Source organism: Zalophus californianus, chromosome 2 (genome assembly GCF_009762305.2).
Source record: "Zalophus californianus isolate mZalCal1 chromosome 2, mZalCal1.pri.v2, whole genome shotgun sequence".
Lineage (NCBI taxonomy): Eukaryota > Metazoa > Chordata > Mammalia > Carnivora > Otariidae > Zalophus > Zalophus californianus.
Window position 1 is genome coordinate 40,124,624 of NC_045596.1, and position 21,502 is coordinate 40,146,125.

The 21,502-nt window shown below is 37.6% G+C and overlaps 1 protein-coding gene across 2 annotated transcripts in view; it reads left to right on the top strand.

The window, feature by feature from the left end:
- Positions 1-21,502, top strand: part of SLAIN2 (SLAIN motif family member 2) — an 83,111-nt gene that overhangs the window by 57,962 nt on the left and 3,647 nt on the right. The window contains exons 7-8 of one of the 2 annotated variants that reach the window (XM_027598721.2): positions 55-132; positions 20,833-21,151. In XM_027598721.2, coding sequence (XP_027454522.1) covers positions 55-132; positions 20,833-21,151 — 397 coding nt within the window. The remainder of the gene's footprint in view (positions 1-54; positions 133-20,832; positions 21,152-21,502) is intronic. The other variant, XM_027598722.2, reaches the window with a different exon arrangement.

Genomic DNA, 21,502 nt, shown 5'->3' on the forward strand with positions numbered 1-21,502 from the left:
TAGCCTGTATCTTGTCCTTCCCGGCAAATATTACAGTTCCTTATTTTTCAACAGCTTCGCAAAGGCTGAAAAATTTGCCTCGTACTTCCCTCAAAGCCAAACAGTTGCTTCCAACTTCATCTACAAAAAGAGGTAACTACAGCCTCTTATTAAGTTTTAAATTTCAGCAAATAATCTAATAGTTAAAATCTCATACCTTTTGGTATACTGAGTCATTGATGTCTGTAGGGCACGTTTTAGTCTTTTTTATTTTTTTACATAAAGTAATGTGGATTCATTCTCTCTTGGATAAATCTGGAAGAAACTTATTTTCTGCAGAGGTATGTATTGGATTGCTCTTCTGAAAGGAATAAATGATATGTAGCATTTTCTATTAGAGAATTTATCATTTTTCTTACCAACCTAAAACTGAAGGTCATTGTTTTAACTTAATGTAGATGAATGTAGTGCTTTAAAATGAATCAAATGCCAGACATTTTGTATGTAAATTTTTTTCTTCTGACTTTTGAGTTTTGGATTTACTTATCTGTAGGATGAAATGGGAATGCTTTCATGTTAGAAGTTGATAAACATTAAATCACAAGTTGTTGTGGTTAACGGGTAATGTTTAGACTATTTAAGGGAGTGGTATCTTTTTTAAGACCTGAGAGTTGAAGTATTTGGAGGTTGGACACCAAAGCTATCATATTGGTTTGAAGAGATTAGATGTATGGGCAGCTAGAAAGAAGTAGAATTGGGGAAAATACCATGGAATTGGGTAGGACCAGCAGTAATAAGAATGAATAGAAGCCTCAGAGGAAGTGGGACATAACAAATATAAGCAATGAAGAAAAATACTTCCCCTGTCCGGGACATGTAGATTTCCTGACAGTTTCAGAACTCAGTAAATAACAAAGATATATGAGGAGGAGAAAGTATTAAAGGACATTATGTGGGAAGAGGAGGTTTGAGGTTTGATTGTCGAAGAAAAAGATTTGGTTAATCTGGATACAAAAGCACTGAAATACGTATTTTAGCAAGTTTGTTAATGTGTAAATGTTTTAGCAAAGATTTGGTGGATTAAATATGATTTAAAGAAATAGTTTTAGATAATAGAATCTGAAGGAAAGAGAATAGTCAAATGGAAATGTTGGATGTGTAAATGTTTGTGTTTTGAATACCAGAAATTGATCATAGCCCTCCAATACAAATGTCTTTTGGTGCTACTGTCTGAAATAAGAACGGATAGGGGTGCCTAGGTAGCTCAGTTGGTTAGGTGTCTGCCTTTGGCTCTAGTCATGTTCTCAGGGTCCTGGGATCGAGCCCTGAACCCTGTGTCGGGCTCCCCACTCAGTGGGGAGTCTGCTTCTTCCTCTCCTTCTGTACCCCCCCAATAAATCCATAAAATCTTTAAAAAAAAAAAAAGACTGAATAGTGTATGTTCTTTTGATAGAGAAGAAGGTGACTTACTAGGAATTATTATAGAAAGGGTCTTAAAGAAATTATTTGAGGACCATAGGCTTCTTTTTTTTGAGACTTCTAGATATTTTTTGAGTACTTGATGAGAGGTAGTGAAAACAGGAACATGAAGAGATTGTGGTGTCTAAAACAGGGCAAGAGATTACTGTATCATAATAAAACATAGGATTTTAAGTTTATATAAATTTTATTTGTATGTCTCTCTAAGCTGCTTCATAATTTTTTGGGGGATCAGGTAGGTTTAAATAATTTTAAATATTTACTTAAGGATTTTTTGCTCTTTATTAGGTTAAGAAGATATAACTTCTGCCTGGTTGGTTTTTTTGTTTTGGGGCTCTTTTTGGTTTTTTGCTGATGGAAGTTACATATTTTTGTGATTGAGCCACTAAACTCCCACCCTCCATGATAAAATGACAGGAAAAACCAATCTTATAATTCCTCGTACCTCTAGTTGTCTAGTTGACTTAGTAAAGGGAAAGAAGTTTGTATGTTTGTGTGTTGGGTTTTGTTGTTTTGTTTCTTTTTGTTTAATCTCTTTTTTAACTTAATCCAGACTCATATTTTTTTGATTGGTATTGTGATTTGGGGATGATTGTTTTACACTACTAGAAGTTCTGAACCAAAATAAAAAATTCTGAACCAATTGAAAAATGGACACAGATATACAATAGGATTTAAAATAATTAGGTTAGGGGTGCCTGACTGGCTCAGTCAGTAGAGCATGTGATTCTTTTTTTTTTTTTTTTAGATTTTATTTATTTATTTTGACAAAGAGAGACACAGCGAGAGAGGGAACACAAGCAGGGGGAGTGGGAGAGGGAGAACAGGCTTCCCACGGAACAGGGAGCCCGATGCAGGGCTGGATCCCAGGACCCTGGGATCATGACCTGAGCCAAAGGCAGATGCTTAATGACCGAGCCATCCAGGTGCCCCAGAGCATGTGATTCTTAATCTTGGGGTGTTGAGTTCTAGCCCCATGTTCAGCGTCAAGCCTACTTTAAAAAAAAATAAAAATAAAATATTAGGTTAATTACTGGTAAAGTTGAATCAGAGAATACGTCTTGGATCCAAGGCCAAATGGATTTTCTAATTTCCCTTCATATCTAGACTTTGAAAGAGAGAGGTCTGCACTGGACTTGGGGATTCTCTGTTGTTAGGGATATGAGGCAGATGAGATTCAGATACCATGTGTTCATAGGTACCTTTGGCTCTTTAAACCTGGACTAGAGAAAAATGGGACTGGTTAGCAAATTGTCACATAAATCAATTGTCCCATCCTGGGGATGAACCTGTAACATCTTAGAAAGTTGGCGTACTTGTTTTAAGGACTCAAAGGATCATGGGAAGAGGGAGAAGGTGGTTCCCTTAACAATTGGAAATAGGACACTTATGATTTTATTTATTTTTTTAGAGAGTGCACATGAGTGGGGCAGGGGGAGGCGCAGAGGGAAAGAATCTTACGCAGGCTCCATGCTCAGTACAGAGCCCAAAATAGGGCTCCATCTCATGACCCTGATCTTGTGACTTGAGCCAAAATTAAGAGTCAGGTGCTTAACCACTCAGGCACCCCAGTCACTTAGATTTTAATTGCATTTAGTAGTAACTGAAGTTTGAAGATGGGAAGGGAAGTAAGAACTGTGTTGCCTGTCACAAAGGGACACACCATAAACATCTGTGGAACGAACACAGTCATGCCACTAACTCAAGGCTGGACACATTCCTCTTTGCGTTTTCTTCTTGCAGGGTTTTTTTTGTTTGTTTCTTCAGCCCATCCTTCTCTTTGAAGAAAATAAAATCCATTGTGTATTGTTAAGGCTTCGTTCATAGGCGTGACTACTTAAACTGCTCTGACAAAGAGATACTCATTCCTATTTGTTGGGAACTCAGTGAAGGAGAGGTAAACAAAGTAGAGACGTCACCAAGTCATGGAAAAAATGACTACTTAGAAAAAGTGAATGTGTAGATCAGGACAAATTAAAATGTAGAAACATACTTTAGAAGGAAAGAGGCAGCAACTTAGGATGAGTTAGCGATGGTAGTTTTCCAGTACTGCTTTAATTCATTATATTTTGAATATTCATATAAGGTGAGGTAAACATTTATAAGAGGCCATATTGATAGGAGTTTAAAATGCTGTTTGATATCAGACTATCTGAAAATGGAGAACCTAGGAATTTTGCTGTTACCTTTGATCCAAAATTCAAAATTTCTTATATTTGCTTTTCATTAACAAGTATTTATTGAATCTGTATCATAAACAAGATACACTCATTACACGCCCCCCCCCCCCACGTCTAGTCCCTCTTTACTTTTTCTTCTACTAATAGTTGTGGTCAAAGCCAGCCTCTGCCATATGGAGTTTTTAGATACAGTTAAAATGATAGGAGTTGCTCCCTTTCCCATGATTTTATTATATAAAATTGAGAGAATCGGAAAGGAGAGGGCACAGGGTTCTCTCCAAACATACAAATACCTATTAGCCATTTCATGCTATTTTTGGAATGATAATTGAATAGATTCTACTTACATTTAGAGTTGATAAGTCTTTTGTGATTTTCCAAGATCTTTTTCTTCTTTAGTTACATCTTGACTACATCTATTAATTTATTTTGCAGATAAAATCCTAGATCAAAGTTTTCTCTCTCTGAAATTTGTGCCTTTATTTTTCTGATTAAAAACTGATTGCATTTTAGAAAAACTTAGAGCTAGAATGCCTTCAAAGATCACCTAATTTCAGTTAACCTCATTTTATTCTTTTTCCTTCCCAAGTTTATACATAAGGCATAAATGCTGCTACCATTAGAGGAAACACTTTTTCTAATAGTAAAACTATAGCTTAGTGCACTTCTTTACTTTCTGGTTTTCCCTCAAGTTATCCATTAACCTTGTTAAAATATTTCTTTCCATATTCTGAGATTGTAGAACTTTTCAATTTGTCCTTTCATATACTCTAGTGCATTTTTCTAAGAATTTAGGATTAATTTAAAAGGATTTCTAATTTATAAATCTGTTTAAACTTTGTTATTTTAAAATATAACACAAATTCAGAAAACCATATAATACATAGTTTAATGAATTCTTGTAAGGCAACCCCTTAGTGACCACCATTCATATCAGGAGACTATAACTTGCTACTTCGGAAACTACCTGTCTGCTTCCAAACACAGTCCTCTCTTGACCCACTCCCCCAGAGTAACCATTCTTCTGAATTTTTATAGCAATCACTTCCTTACTTCTTTGTATGATTTGTATCATTCAAGAAATGAAACTGTAGTTCTGCCACTTTAATATGTGTCTTTTTACGTTACTCTTGATTTATAGTTTTCTTCCAACTCTTTACTCCCCCTTGTTAGGTTTGTTTGAAGAAACCACCAGATCATTTGCCCTATAGATGTGGATGTAGATCCACAGGCTGGATCTTGCTGATATCTTTTCCACACTGTCATTTAGAAGATTTCCTGTATTTCCCATAAATTGGTAATTGGATCTAGATGCTTAACTGGATTCAGTTTTGCTATTTTGGGCAAGACTACTTAGGTGGTGGTGCTGCTTTAGCCACAAGTGCACAAGGCAAGATTACCTCTTTTCTTGATATTATCAGTCATTGATGGTTAATGCCTGTATCCTTATTTTTCTTAAATATCTATCATTATGAACTTACAGGTTCAAACATTTTTTATGTATTTTGATTCATTCTGGATATTTTCAGAGCTTTGTTGGAAGGTTCTTCAAGTTGGCCCTCAAGTCTTTTTGACAGGTCTTTTGGCCCTAGTAGTCTGATAAATTCTTGCTAACTGGTATGACAAGATAGGCACATCTTGTACATTTCCTGCCACAGAACTGGATTTAGTCATTTCTCCAAAAAGTCTTGATTTCCTTTGATAGGAAATGGTATTTCAAAACCAAAATCTTGAGTTTTTAGCTCTATTAATTGCTATTGGATTGGCAATTGTTTCTAGGTTTTTTAGTTACTAGAGTTAATAAATATATGTGTAGATCCATGTCTGTGTATTTTTTAATATTGAACGCCTTAATGAGATCATGCTGATACCTCCTATTGACATTCAGGGCTTCAGGGTAATTATGTAATCTCTTAACTTACACCAGTATCTCCTTTATCTTACTCTGAGACTTCTGTCTCTCACCAACAGATAGAATTTTTATTTTAATATTTTATTTATTTATTTGACAGAGACACAGCGAGAAGGGAACACAAGCAGGGGGAGTGGGAGAGGGAGAAGCAGGCTTCCCGCAGAGCAGGGAGCCCGAGGCGGGGCTCGATCCCAGGACCCTGGGACCGTGACCTGAGCCAAAGGCAGATGCTTAATGACTGAGCCACCCAGGCGCCCCAACAGATAGAATTAAAATATCATTTAACAGTTTATTTTATCCCATATTACACACAAAATCTGGAGAAAACATTAGCATAATACCATACAAGGTGGCTACTGAAAATTGTTTAAAAGAACCTTTTGCATATGCTCACTCCTTTTTTTTTTAAACAGTTACACTGCTTAAAAATATCCATTATCAGCTTAAAGAGTTATTTGTACTCTTTTATTTAGTCTTAGTTCTACATTTAAATATGTATTTAATGGTTACCGTTAGTCTGTACATTATTGTCTCACCAACCATTTTTCTTGTCTGAAGCTCATTCTCTAGTAGATTCCTTAAAAAAGGAGTTGTAGGAGCAGTATCCATTCCCTCCATTTTGGTGTGTTGATGACAGTTTGCCCCCCTTTTTTTTTTTTAAAGGTTTTATTTATTTATTTCAGAGAGAGAATGAGAGACAGAAAGCACGAGGGGGAAGGGGGTCAGAGGGAGAAGCAGACTCCCCGCCGAGCAGGGAGCCCGATGTGGGACTCGATCCCGGGACTCCAGGATCATGACCTGAGCCGAAGGCAGTCGCTTAACCAACTGAGCCACCCAGGCGCCCCAGTTTGCCCTTTTTATATTTGAAATTCATTAGCTAGATATGAAATCTTTGGGCTCATACTTTCTTTCCTTGAGTGTCTTAAATATATTACTCCATTTTTGTCAGGACTAAAAAGTTATTTCTCTTACATTCATTTGGTTTTTATCTGAATGTCCATTGGATGTTTTCTTTTCCTTTAAAGTGTAATCATTTATTTTTTAAAAAGATTTATTTATTTATTTTAGAGGGAGAGTGAGCAAGTGAAGGGAAGGCAAAGGGAGAGAGAGAAGCAGACTTCCGCTAAGTGTGGAGTCCGATGCAGGGCACGATCCCAGAACCCCAAGATCATGGCCTGAGCCAAAATCACGAGTTGACCACTTAACCAGCTGAGCCACCCAGGCACCGCTAAAGTTCAATACTTTATAAGAATATATCTTAATGTTGGTCATTTTGAATTGATTTCCCCAGATAGGCGTGTATTCTTTCAATATGGAATTTCACATACTTTAAAATTTCAAATTCTTTTGAATTATGGTTTTTAGTATTCTGTTCTCTTGCTTTGACTTTCTTTTTTGTAGGAACTCCTGTTGTACATATGTTGGATGTTCTTTGCCTGTCTTCTCTATCTGTTGCCTTCCCTTGAATCCTTTTCCATCTCTCTTCATTTCTTCTTGTTCTATAAAAGTTTCTTTTCATTGTCTATTTCTCTTAAAGCATCATCTATCATGCGTGTGACTCTTGTGTTCTTTCTATCTTAGGATGATTTATGTCCAGTTCTTTTCTGTTCCATCACCTCATTTTTTAATGTTTCCTATTCTGATTTATGATGTTCTTTCATATCTTTTGTCATTTTCTTAAATACTTTTAGAATTTGAAATATTTGATTATAATTTTCATCTTTTGCGTGTGTGTACATGGTGGACACGATTTCTGGCAAGGTTGTACCATTAATAGAAATGTTATTCTGCTCCTTTCTTTTTTTAATAGTAACTTCATGTGGGATTTGGCTCAGTTCTTTTCTGTTGCCCATTTTTCTTTGGAATTGGTTTTTTAAACATTTAGAAAGGGACCTTGATTTAAGATTTTCTACTTTTATGTCTCTAGAGATCCCTCTTCTGTTGTTTTGGGAAACTGTTAAAAAATATGGCTGCTTATTTTTTGAGATTTCTTACCTTTGCTCCTGTTCCCTACTTATAAAATTCATCCTTTTGGGGCACCTGGGTGGCTCAGTTAAGCAGCTGCCTTCCACATAGGTCATGATTTCAGGGTCCTGGGATTGAGCTCCACATCAGGCTCTCTGCTCAGCGGGGAGCCTGCTTTTCCCTCTCCCTCTACTGCTTGTGCTCTCTCACTTGCTCACTGTCTCTCTCAAATGAATAAGGAAAATCTTTAAAATAAATAAATAAAATTCATCCTTTTAAAGTGTACAAGTCTATTTCTTAGTATATTTACGGAGCTGAGCAATTATTTTGACTTTAGAGGTTTTTATCACCCCCAAGAAATATCATACCCATTTTCCACTCCTTCCAGCCCCTGGCAACCACTAATTTTTCTGTCTCTGGTTTTACCTGTGCCTCTGCCATTTCATGTAAATATAATATGTGATCTTTGTGACTGGCTTAGCATAAGGTTTCCAAAGTTCATCATATTACAGCATATATTAGTACTTTGTTCCGTTTTATTGTGATACATATTCAATGTATGGATATACCAAAGTTCATTTATCCATTTCTCAGTTTGAACATTTGAGTTGTTTCCACTTTTTGCCTATTTTGAAAATGCTAATGCTGCAAGTATTTGCCAGCAGTTTATTTATTCATATCTATCAATCTTTGTATGTAAGGAAGAAAAACTATAGTAAAGCCAATTCCCAGGGGTGTCTTCTGCCTCTTACGTTTAATAAATCTTCTCATGATAACTGTGTGCTTATAAAAATAATGGTAAGTCATGTATAGTAATGGAAGAAGAAATCAAAGGCTTCTATGCCTCGTAAATTCTTTTTGTGTGTGATTACTTGTCAGCCTTCACAAGTTTAATAGGCCTTGGTATCATGTCTTAGGAAACCTGCCTAGGATAGTAGCTCCACAAACATACGTTCTAAGTCTAGTTGAAAATAAAAATAGTGAAAATAACATTTTAATTTCTACTCCCAGAGGTGTTTCTCTTTTAGTTCCCAGTAAAGAATACCAATCTGGGAATGAGGAGATGTGGGTTCAACTTCTGACTTATTTGCTCAGTTGATCTCTGTGGTTGTGACAAGTTATCTTCTCCACACAGTGAAAAGGTGGGAACAGATAGTCACTAGTAACTCTTGTAGCAAGGATTCTTTGACCCAATAATGAGAGAATCCTATTTACTTCATCTCTGCAGTCTTTAATAACCAGAACTTATTTTTAAGTCTTCATTATGTCAGTAACCTCTTACTATCCTTGATGGTGCATAGACCACTGAGTAACTGGGATGATGTAAGGGAGAGTTTAACAAGTATTTTTTTTTTAATTTTTTTATTATGTTAATCACCATATATTACATCATTAGTTTTTTGATGCAGTGTTCCATGTTTAACAAGTATTTTTGTTTTTAATCTTTGTTAAATAATTGGATGGCATATCTATTTTAATAAATGTTTTTCTCCCCATTAGTCATAGTGGCCAGTGTTTGGGAATGTGTATATTTTTATTGTAAACTATATATTTGATATTTACATATTTTTAGCAATTATCCAATTAATGGAACTTATAGTTTAGACATATCACTGTGAAGACAACCATTTGGAGTATCTATGTTTTTTTATGTTGCTATTTACATTTGAGATATATTTATAAAACGTTCTCTGAATATCTACTAAGCTAAAAACAGTATATAGTTTACTCAGTTTCTCCCATTCCAAAGTGCCTGGTGTATTTTCTAAGCCTCAATTAGAAAACTTGCCATTTTTATTAAATGCTTATTAAAAGACAAAAAACGGATGTTTTAAAAATAGGAATCCTCATATTACCCATCATTTCATTTCAGAGGTGACTTAACTTAGACACCAAGGTTAGCATTCTTAGTCATATGTCAGTTTTATAAATAGAGTTCTGATTCTTGCTCAGAGTAGATAACTTCATTTTATGCCTTGATTTAAGTGCAATTCTCAGTTTCCAAAATGAGTAAAGAGAAATTATAACCTACTATCATAATTAATTTGGACAATAAAGCCTAATTAATCCCTGTGTTTTAGTTAATTTATAAGGATGGCCTAGGAGACAACTGTCTTGAGTGGCATTGTTTGTTTTAAGATTTTATTTATTTATTTGACAGCAAGAGAGGGAACACAAGCAGGGGGCAGTGGGAGAGGGAGAAGCAGGCCTCCTGCTGAGCAGGGAACCCGATGTGGGGCTCAATCCTAGGACCCTGGGATCATGACCTGAGCCGAAGGCAGATGCTTAATGACTGAGCCACCCAGACGCCCCTTGAGTGGCATTGTTGAATATCTTTCCAGAGAACTCAGCTGCAACAGGCTGAAATGCTCCAGTATTCCTTAGATAAGGAAGGCACAGATGTAATATGCCTTACAGTTTGTGTAATATTATACATTTGCCAACTATTTATACAGATATTACTCATTTGATTTTCCCAGCTAACCTATGATATTTGCTGAAATTTGTTTTCTGGGTTTTGTTTTATTAGATTTACATCTAAATATTTCTTTTCTCTTTTGGGGGAGCAGTGCAAGTGGTGTTGCATTTTTTATTTTGATTTCTGTACATTCATTACTGCTATGTAGAAATACAGTAGATTGTTATATGTTAATCTTTTATCCTGTGACTTTACCGGACTCAGTATTTCTAGAAGTTGTTTTTCGTGTGTGTGTGTGTGTGTGTGTGTGTGTGTGTGTGTGTATTCCTTGGGATTTTTGATGTAACAATCATGAAGACAGTTTCTTTCTAATCTATATGCCTTTTCTTAATTGCACTAGAACTTCCAGCACTATGAATAAGAGTGCTAAGAGCATATATCTTTCTTTGTTCCTATCTTAGAGGGTAAGCAGTCTTTCACCACTAAGTATAATGTTATATGTGTATTTTTTTAAATGTTTTTTAACAAGTTCAGGTTCCCCCCATTCCTGTTTTTCTCAGAATTTTTATCATGAATATGTGTTGAATTTTGTTGATGCTTTTTTGCGTCAGTAGATGTAATCATGTGACTTTCCTTTAGCCTGTTATTGTGGTGAATGACATTGATTTTCAAAAAAATTTTTTAAAGGTGAAATTGATTTTTTTTTTTAAAGATTTTATTTATTTATTTGACAGAGAGAGACAGTGAGAGAGGAAACACGAGCAGGGGGAGTGGGAGAGGGAGAAGCAGGCTTCCCGCGGAGCAGGGAGCCCGATGCAGGGCTCGATCCCAGGACCCTGGGATCATGACCTGAGCCGAAGGCAGACGCTTAATGACTGAGCCACCCAGGCGCCCCGATTTTCAAATTTTGAACCAACTTTGCATCCCGGAATAAACCCCACCTGATCATGGTATATGAGATATATATATATCACTGAGTTCTATTTGCTAATAATTTGTTAAGGAGTTTTACATCTACATTCATGAGAGAGATTGGTCTGTGGTTTTCTTTTTTGATATTATAGTTCTGATTTTGTTTTTTCTGGCTTTATATGTCTTTCTCTGACACCACTCAGGCATTTGGTGGATGAGGCTTGGGGGCATTTCATTACTGCTAGGTGGAAATAGAAGCCTGGGTTTTCAACTCAGTCTTTGTTGGCACCTAAGGGAGAGGGAGGGGCCAGGTGGGTGGAGGTAGGAGTTCTGGCTCCCCACTTGGTCTCCACTCACACTGTGGTGGAGGTGGTCTTGTTACCACTGAGCGGTTATCAAAGTCCTGACTCTGTACTGGACCTCCTCTGACACCAACCCGTAAGGAGAGGAAAGAACATCTGATTACTGTCTTCTCTGACACCTTCCTGGAGAAAATATTGGGGCACCTTGTTAAACCTCACGAGAATAGAAGTCCAGACACCCCACCAGCCCTTGCTGATGTGGGTGAGAGTAAGGCTACAGTTTTTCTGTGGTGTTTGGCTGGAGTAGAATAGTTATCATCTAGAAGTTCTCTTCCCTAGTTCTTTGGCTAGAGAAAGCAGGCTTTTTTTTCTCTGTCACACCTGATGGCTTTTCCAGATTGCCAATTTCTTCAACTCCAATTTGGGATATATGTAGCAAGAAGGAATCCTAGCAGCTCATTACCATGTCATCCCTTAGGTCTCAAGGTCCCTAGGCAGTCTTCCTTTTTCCTCTCCACATAGAGTTTTCTTGTGTCTGTTTTATATATCATGCCCAGGATTTTAAATTATACTTTATACTCATGCCCAGGGAGAAATAGGGAAAAACACATCTATCCCATTTTCCCAAGTGGAAGTCTGAAATTCACATTTTTAAAAAATTTCGGGAGACCATCATTTCCCTGGTATTACTATTATCAGTTCAAAAAATTTGTCAGAAGTTTTTGTCAGAAGTCAGAAGTTTTGTCAGAAGTCAGAAGTTTTTCCAGAAGAAAAGATGCTTTTCACAAAGCCGATTTTCAAGATAAGGTTTGGGTAAGACATTCAGAGCATTATAGATATATTCTAGTATGTGTAAGGTTATCATGTAGAAATGAAACACTCTTAGCCTCATTGGTGTAAATGCCTAATTTTACCATGGGCTTTACATCAGTCACCATAAGAAGGAAGCTTAGGACTCTTCAGTCATCCCTCATCTAACAGATTGTCATTCACAGTGTCTTAGTGCATCTCTTAATCTGACCTCATTGCCATCTTTCCTCAACTCCCCAGACATTTCCAGGATACTCTTTGAAGCTTATGATCCTGTGAACTGTACTGTTCTTGCTCCTATCAAAACCTGTGTTCTAGCAAAACAAAACCCTGGCTGAAAGACTACCAACTATGGGAAAAGCTAGGACTGACTGAAGATGGCCTTTTTGGAGTTGGTACTAGAAGGAGGAGGTCCAGGCCACACCCTCAGGTAGTGGCTAAATGAATTAGAGAGCCTTGGAGCCTTGGTTATCCAGTAAGCCTCCAGGAAATCACTGAAACAAGTTGGGTAGAGACTGATCTGGCAAGGGAGACAAGGCTGGGTGTAGAGAATGGAGTTGAGAAAATATATTTATAGTCACCTATAGAAAGGGGAATATGGATTATGTAAGAGTTAAAAAAATCTGTGAAGATCATGGAATTTGCAATTCAGGGGTACTCAGGCCTTGTGGACATCTTCAGTTTTCTGGAGAGGAGACTGTAACAGTTGTTGGGGACCAGGACATGATTGATTCAAGAGCCATTATTCTCAGTCTTGGCTCTACTGTAGAGTCCCTTATGGAGTTTTCTTAAAGTCAGCTATATTCAGGTGGAATTTTAAACACACAGTTTTAATTTCAGCAAAAATTCACATTCATGGGACACCTGGGTGGCATAGTCAGTTGGGCAACCAACTCTTGGTTTCAGCTCAGTTTGTGATCTCAGACTCTTGAGATCCAGCGTTCCACCAGGCTCCGTGCTTTGGAGTTTCTCTCTTCCTCTCCCTCCGCCCCTCTGATTTATTCCCTTTATTTGGGAATAAAGGAAATACATAAATAATACCTAAATAAATACAATAAATACATAAATAAATACAAATAAATAAATAAATCTTTAAACACACACACACACACACACACACACGTTCCATGTAACCACCAATATAGTGAAGTTATGGAACATTTCCATCATCCCCAAAAGTTTCCTTGTATTTCTTCCCAGTCAGTTCTTCAAACCTCAAGCAAATATCTGATCTGCTTTGTTACCATAAATTAGATTTGCCTTTTCTTTTCTTTTTTTTTTTTTTTAAGATTTTCTTTATTTATTTGACAGAGACACAGCAAGAGAGGGAACACAAGCAGGGGGAGTGGGAGAGGGAGAAGCAAAGCAGGCTTCCCACTGAGCAGTGAACCCGACACGGGGCTCGATCCCAGGACCCTGGGATCATGACCTGAGCCAAAGGCAGACGCTTAACAACTGAGCCACACAGGCACCCGTAGGTTTGCCTTTTCTGGAACTTAGTCCTTCAATATGTGCTGTTTTGTGTCTGGCACTTAATTCACTCAGCATAATTTTTAGAGTCATCCTTATTGTATCTGCAGTTTACTCCTTTTTATTGCTGAATAGTATTTTATTGTGTGGATACACCACAGTTGGTTTACTCATTCACCTGCTGATGAAAGTTTGAACTGTGATCAGTTGAGTAGAGTGTTCTATAAATGTCAAGCCAATTTGATTGATGGTGCTGTTTGTCTTCTGTGTCGTTTCTGATTTTCTAGCTATTTTATCAGTTACTGAGAGTGGAGTAGTGTTGAAATACATAATTGTAGACTTTTCCCCCCAGCTTTCAGTTATGTCAGTTTGTTTCATGTATTTTGTACATCTGTTTTTGGATATACACAGTTGGAATTCTTATATTTTCTGAATCAACCCCTTTAACATTGAACTCTATCTCTCATGGTCATCTTTTTTTCTGATGTTATTATAGACATTCCAGCTTTTCCATGATCAGTTTTGTGTATTGTATCTTTTTCTGTGCTTTTACTTTTAATCTATGTTTTATGTCTAAAATGTGTTTATTTTGATTTAAATTCAATTCATTAACATATAGTGTATTATCAGTTTCGAGGTAGAGTTCATTGATTCATTAGTCTTTTACCCAGTGCTCATTACATCACATGCCCTCCTTAATGTCTATCACCCAGTTACCCCATCCCCCCACGTACCTCCCCTCCAGCAAACTTCAGATTGTTTCCTATAGTTAAGATTCTCTTACGGTTTTTTTCCTCTCTGGTTTCATCTTGTTTCATTTTTTCCTCCCTTCCCCTATGATACTGTGTTTTGTTTCTTAAATTCCACATATCCATGAGATCATGTGATAATTGTCTTTCTCTGATTGACTTATTAGCTTAGTTCCATCCATGTCCAGCTCTGTAAAAAAAAGTTGATGGTATTTTGATAGGGATTGCATTGAATGTATAGATTGCTCTAGGTAGCATAGACATTTTAACAATATTTGTTCTTCCAATCCATGAGCATGGAACGTTTTTCCATTTCTTTGTGTCTCCCTCAATTTCTCTCATGAGTGTTCTATAGCTTTCTGAGTACAGATCCTTTGCCTCTTTGGTTAGGTTTATTCCTAGGTATCTTACTATGGTTTTGGGTGCAATTGTAAATGGGATCAACTCCCTTAATTTCTCTGTCTTCTGTCTCATTGTTAGTGTATAGAAATGCAGCTAATATCTGTGCATTGATTTTATGTCCTGCCACTTTGCTGAATTGCTGTATGAGTTCTGGCAATTTTGGGGTGGAGTTTTTTGGGTTTCCCACATAGAGTTTCATGTTGTCTGCAAAGAGTGCTGATTTGGATGTCTTGTATTTCTTTTTGTTGTCTGATTGCTGTGGCTAGGACTTCTAGTATTATGTAGAACAGCAGTGGTGATAGTGGACATCCCTGCTGTGTTCCTGATCTTAGGGAAAAAGCTCTCAGTTTTTCCCCATTGAGAATGATAGTCACTGTGGGCTTTTTGTATATGGCCTTTATGATGCTGAGGTATATTCCCTCTGTCCCTACACTGTGGAGAGTTTTAATCAAGAAAGGATGCTGTGCTTTGTCAGATATGTTTTCTGCATCTATTGAGAGGCATATAGTTCTTGCCCTTTATTTTTTTTTTATCTTTTTTTAAAGATTTATTTGAGACAGAGCAAGAGAGCGAGCACAAGCAGGGGAAAGGCGGAGGGAGAGGGAGAAGCAAAATCCCCACTGAGCAGGGAGCCTGACTTGGGCTCAATCCCAGAATCCCAGGATCATGACCTGAGCTGAAAGCAGATGCTTAACCAACTGAGTGACCAAGGAGCCCTGCCCTTTCTTTTATTAATGTAGTGTATCACATTGATTTACAGCCCAGGAATAAATCCCACTTGATCATGATGAATAATCTTTTTAATGTACTGTTGGATCCTATTGGCTAGTATTTTTTTTTTAAGATTTTATTTATTTACCTGAGAGAGTGCACGTGTGTGTGTGCGGGGGGAAGGGCAGAGGGAGAAGCAGACTCCCCACTGAGCAGGGAGCCCATCGTGGGACTCAGTCCCAGGACCCTGAGATCATGACCCGAGCTGAAGGCAGCCTCTTAACCAGCCACCCAGGCATCCCCCTATTGGCTAGTATCTTGGTGAGAATTTTTGCATCCATGTTCATCAGGGATATTGGTCTGTAATTCTCCTTTTTGGTAGGGTCTTTGTCTGGTTTGGGGACCAAGGCAATTCTGGCCTTATGGAAAGAGTTTGGAAAATTTCCTTCCATTTCTGTTTTTTGAAGTAGCTTCAGAAAAATAGGTGTTAATTCTTCTTTAAATGTTTGGTAGAATTCCCCTGGGAAGCCATCTGTCCCTGGACTCTTGTTTGTTGGGAGATTTTTGATTACTGCTTCAATCTCCTTGCTGGTTATGGGTCTGTTCAGGTTTTCTGTTTCTTCCTGTTTCAGTTTTGGTAGTTTATACATCTCTAGGAATGTATCCAATTCTTACAGATTGCCTAATTTGTTGGTGTATAGTTGCTCATAAAATGTTCTTATATTTCTTTGGTGTTGGTTGTGATCTCTCCTCTTTCATTCATGATTTTATTTATTTGTCCTTTCTCTTTTCTTTTTGGTAAGTCTGGCCGGAGGTATATCCACCTTATTAATTCTTTCAGAGAACCAGCTCCTAGTTTCATTCATCTGTTTACTGTTCTTTTGGTTTCTGTTTCATTGATTTCTGCTCTAATCTTTATTCTCTTCTCCTGATGGGTTTAGGCTTTATTTGATGTTCTTTCTCAGCTCCTTTAGGTGTAAGGTTAGGCCGTGTATTTAAGACCTTTCTTGTTTCTTGAGAAAGGCTTGTATTGCTATATACTTCCCTCTTAGTACCACCTTTGCTGCATCCCAAAAGTTTTGAACAGTTGTATTTTCATTTGTTTCCATGAATTTAATTCTTCAATTTGTTGACCCATTCATTCTTTAGTAGGATGCTCTTTAGCCTCCACGTATTTGAGTTCTTTCCAAATTTCTTCTTGTGATTGAGTTTCACTTTCAAAGCATTGTTGTCTGAAAATATGCAGGGAATGGTACCAGTTGAGACCTGATTTGTGACCGAATATGTGATCAGTTCTGGAGAATGTTCCATGTGTGCTCAAGAAGAATGTGTATTCTATTGCTTTAGGATGGAATGCTCTGAATATATTTGTGAAGTCCATCTGGTCAGTGTGTCATTCAAAGCCCTGTTTCCTTGTTGGTCTGCTTAGATGATCTATCCATGCAGTGAGTGGGGTGTCAAAGTCCACTACCATTATTATATTATTATTGATGTGTTTCTTAAATTTTGTTGTTAATTGGTTTATATAATTGGCTGCTCCCATATTAGGGGCATAAATATTTACAGTTGTTAGATCTTGTTGGATAGACCCTTTAAGTATGATATAGTGTCCTTCCTCATCTCTTATTACAGTCTTTGGTTTAAAATCTAATTTGTCTGATATAAGGATTGCTCCCCCAGCTTTCTTTTGATGTCTATTAGCATGATAAATGGTTTTCCACCCCACTTACTTTCAGTCTGGAGGTGTCTTTGGGTCTGAAATGAGTCTCTTGCAGACAGCATATCGATGAGTCTTTTTTATCCAATCTGATACCCTGTGTCTTTTGATTGGGTAATTTAGCCCATTTACATTCAGAGTTAACTATTGAAAGATCTGAATTTAGTGCCATTATATTACCTGTAAAGTGACTGTTTCTGTATATTGTCTCTGTTCCTTTCTGGTCTATGTTACTTTAGGGCTCTCTCTTCGCTTAAAGGATCCCTTTTAATATTTCTTATAGGGCTGGTTTGGTGATCACAAATTCTTTTAGTTTCTGTTTGTCCTGGAAGCTTTTTATCACTCCTATTTTGAATGACATCCTAGCTGGATAAAGTATTCTTGGCTGCATTTTTTTCTCTTTTAGCACCCTGAATATATCATGCCAGTCCTTTCTGGCCTGCCAGGTCTCTGTGGAAAGTTCTGCTGCCAATCTTATGTTTCTACCCTTGTAGGTTACAGACTTCTTGTCCCAGGCTGCTTTCAGGATTTTCTCTTTGTCTCTGAGATTTGCAAGTTTCACTATTATATGTTGGGCTGCTGCCCTATTTTTATTGATTTTTGAGGGGTTCTCTGTGCCTCCTTGACTTGATGCCTATTTCTTTCCCCACATTAGGAAAGTTCTGTGCTATAATTTGCTCCAGTATACCTTCTGCCCCTCTCTTTCCTCTTTTTCTGGGATCTCCAATTATTCTAATAATGTTTTGCTTTATGATATCACTTATCTCTTGAATTCTCCCCTCATGATCCAGGAGTTGTTTATCTCTCTTTTTCTCTACTTCTTTATTCCATCATTTTGTCTTCTCTATCACTAATTCTCTCTTCTACCTCATTGAGCCTAGCAGTTAGGGCCTCCATTTTTAATTGTATCTCATTAATAGTCTTTTTTATTTAGACTTGATTAGATTTTAGTTCTTTTATTTCTCCACAAAGGGATTCTCTAGTGTCTTCTGTGCTTTTTTTTTTCAAGCCCAGCTAGTATCTTTATAATCGTTATTCTGAACTCTGTTTCTTTCTTTCTTTCTTTCTTTTTTTTTTTTTAAGATTTTATTTATCTGACAGAGACACAGCGAGAGAGAGAACACAAGCAGGGGGAGTGGGAGAGGGAGAAGCAGGCTTCCGCAGAGCAGGGGGCCTGATGTGGGGCTCGATCCCAGGACCCTGGGATCATGACCTGAGCCAAAGGCAGACTCTTAATGACTGAGCCACCCAGGTGCCCCCTGAACTCTGTTTCTGACATCTTACTTATATCCATACTGATTAGGTCCCTGGTAGTTAGTACTGCCTCTTGTTCTCATTTTTGAGGTGAGTTTTTCTGTCTTGTCATTCTTGCAGAAAGTGGTCACTTTTCTATTTGTAAAATTGCAGCAATTCTTTTCTTACATCTTCGGTTGAGTTCACAGGTGTTCAAAATAATTTGGTAGCTCTCTAGCTGAATTACTGGGACCAGACAAAACTAAGGTCTCCTACTCCTCCACTATCTTGGAAAGTCCTCTCTAAAATGTGTTTCTTTTAGATAGCATGGAGCTCTTTCTCTTTTGTGGGTACCAACAATCATTACCTTTTCATTGGTGTGATTGCTATTCATAGTTAATACAGTTATCAATATAGTTGGTTTAAAATCTACCATCTCTCAGTTTGTTTTCTCTCTGTCCATTCAGATCCTTGTTCCCCCCGCCCCCCGCCTTTTATTGTTCTGGAATAGCTGAGTGCCTTTTAACATTACATTTTATTTTTATTGTTGGCTTATTTTTCATATATCACTTTTTTTTTTGCAAATTTAACTTATAGTTTATTTTCAAGTAATAGGCTTTATTTAGTTTACAGCATTTCAGTCTTCTTTTGCTCAGTCTCATGGAACTTCACTTGGTATATGTGTAGCACAGTATTTAGCCAAGGATTCAAGCAGACTCCTCAGCTGAGTTATGGAGGTCTTCTGGAGCAGCTCCCTCTTCTAAGGTACTCTGCTCCTCAAATTCCAACTTTTGTCTTCTCAGCTCAGCAAGATAACTTTGATCTGCTCGGGATCTTCCTTGCTCTACATTCCAAAAAGCATCTCAGCCAGTGTGCTCACAGGGCTCACTACATTTATTTTCCTTTTCTCTGGAATTATAGTACTATACTGCCTGTTGTCCAATATTTGAAAACTGTTTTGTATATTTTGTCCAGTTGTACAGGTGTTTACAAGTAGGAAGGTAACCCCCTTCCCAGTTTTGCCATCATGGCTTGAAACTCTTGTGGTGGTTTTAATATAAATATCTGAGTTTCATTCTAGACTAGAGTTTCTGGAGGTGATACCTGGGTTTCTATATTCTTTTTTAAAAAGCTCCTTGTGATTCTGATGCACAGTCAAGTTTGAGAATCACGGCTCTAATGTTTTTGGAGCCAAGCAGAGATCATTTGAGCCCGTCAAGTACTGGGACCTAACATATCTTAAGTACAGAGATGCTGACATTTGGGACTTCAGTTAAACAGAAGGCAAGAAAGATCAGTTGGGAAGGAAGGAGGCTATGTATAAAAAACATAATTGAAAGGATGGTAAGAGGAATTTCCCGTTTGGGAATTTTGAAGCTAAAGTGTATCCTCTCTTCTTTTCTCTCAGATAGCAGAAGAAAATAGTGGCCATCCATTTTTTCCTTTCCTACTCGCTACTGTGGCAGATCTTACTGTTACCTATTACCATTTAGACAGATTAGTAGAAGTGAGGAAGATGGAGGTCTGTGGAATAATCCATTTCTGCAGTCTTAAGACCGAGGTTTTCCCTTCATTCATATCCTCCCCACCCTAATAGAGGTTGAGAGAGAATAGGGTGACCTGATTCTGCCTCTGATCCAGCTCTCCCTCTTTCTTTCCCTATCCCATTCTCTTCACCTCCCAAATTCTTTGTTAGATAAGCAGGTCAAGGTAATATTTTTTTATTTATATTTTGTGTATCCATTCATGGACATTTGAAGAAACTAAAATTGATGCCCTTTTAGAGGTGACTTAACCAAATAAACAGGGAACAATGAATGTGTCCCCTAGGAGAGCAGAACTTACAATGTTAAGGAATAACCACAATAATATTTATTTGTAGTCCTATTTTGGCTTAAAACTTAATGTGAATTTTACATTTTATTCTTTTCATGTATCAGTGTTTGTTTTAACTTAAAAGCGTTTTAGCTTATAGAATTGACATTCCAGAAGAATGTACCATCTTTATCCTGTGCCTTCATACACATCTTGATATGCCCTTAGATTTATAACTTCTCTACTTGGTGAAGCACAACAGTAGAAGCTGTTTTGTTTTGTTTTTAATGTTTTATTTCCAAGTCTTAAGTTACACTGTAGGTGATACAGGACTTTGAAGTACAGCCACCAGATACTTGATACATGTTTCCGTGAATGGTTTTTTGAAAGGAGAGTACGTCTCAAATTCTAGTCAACCATGTGGTAGTCAACTATTATTCCATTTCTAGAATATGGCCCAGGTTAGTTGCTACAGTGAAATAGATTCCTGAATGCCTTTTCTCTTCTGGTATTGTGGATTTCTAGCTGGCATAGTTCAAACACTGTCATGAAGGATAGTTGCAGTCCTCTGAATAAGAACTTGGTTATTTAGGACTTACAGTTATCTTGTTTTGTTTTGTTAGCCAGAAATATTCTTTATTCCTTGCATTTCTGTAAAGCAAGTTTTCGTGAATACAGATGTACTGGTGGCCTAGTCATCAAGTGTAATATAAAGCACTGGTTTCACTTACACTTAGTTTCTACTAAAAACATTGATTTTTCTTTGCCATTCTGCAGTACCTTCTCCAGGCAAATTCCGCTCCCCTGCAGCACCATCTCCTTTGGCTCTCCGGCAACCAGTAAAAGCATTTAGTAACCATGGCTCTGGTTCTCCTGGTAGCCAAGAAACAACACAGCTCACACAGACCACCTCCTCACCTGGGCCTCCCATGGTTCAGAACACAGTCCCAGCAAATCCTCCGAACAATATCAACAGCACTACTCTAACCAGACCTGCAGGGACAACCGCGATGAGAAGTGGCTTGCCCAGACCCAGTGCCCCTTCTGCTGGGGGTATACCAGTGCCTCGCAGCAAACTTGCACAGCCTGTTCGCAGGTAAGTGACAGATGTTCTGTTTCAACAATCTTGAGCATAGGAAAGTGGGTAGTTTAGAATTATGCTCATCACTGCACGTGGTAGCAAACCTAGAGAGTCCTGATAGGTTCCCATTAGAGTCTTAGTAGAATTGGAATAAAGCGTGACTTTGTTGTTTTAAAGAAATTGTCATTTAAGATACTAGGGTATCATTCCACTTTGGTCAGCTAAAATTCACACAGATGCCTAACATGATTAGGCACCTGCGAGAAATCCTAGAAAAAATTGTTAGAACCACTCAATTTGGTTGTGATATTTGTTCATTTTGAATACGTTATAAAGACAAAGAAGCTTATTAGAACCTAGAGTGGG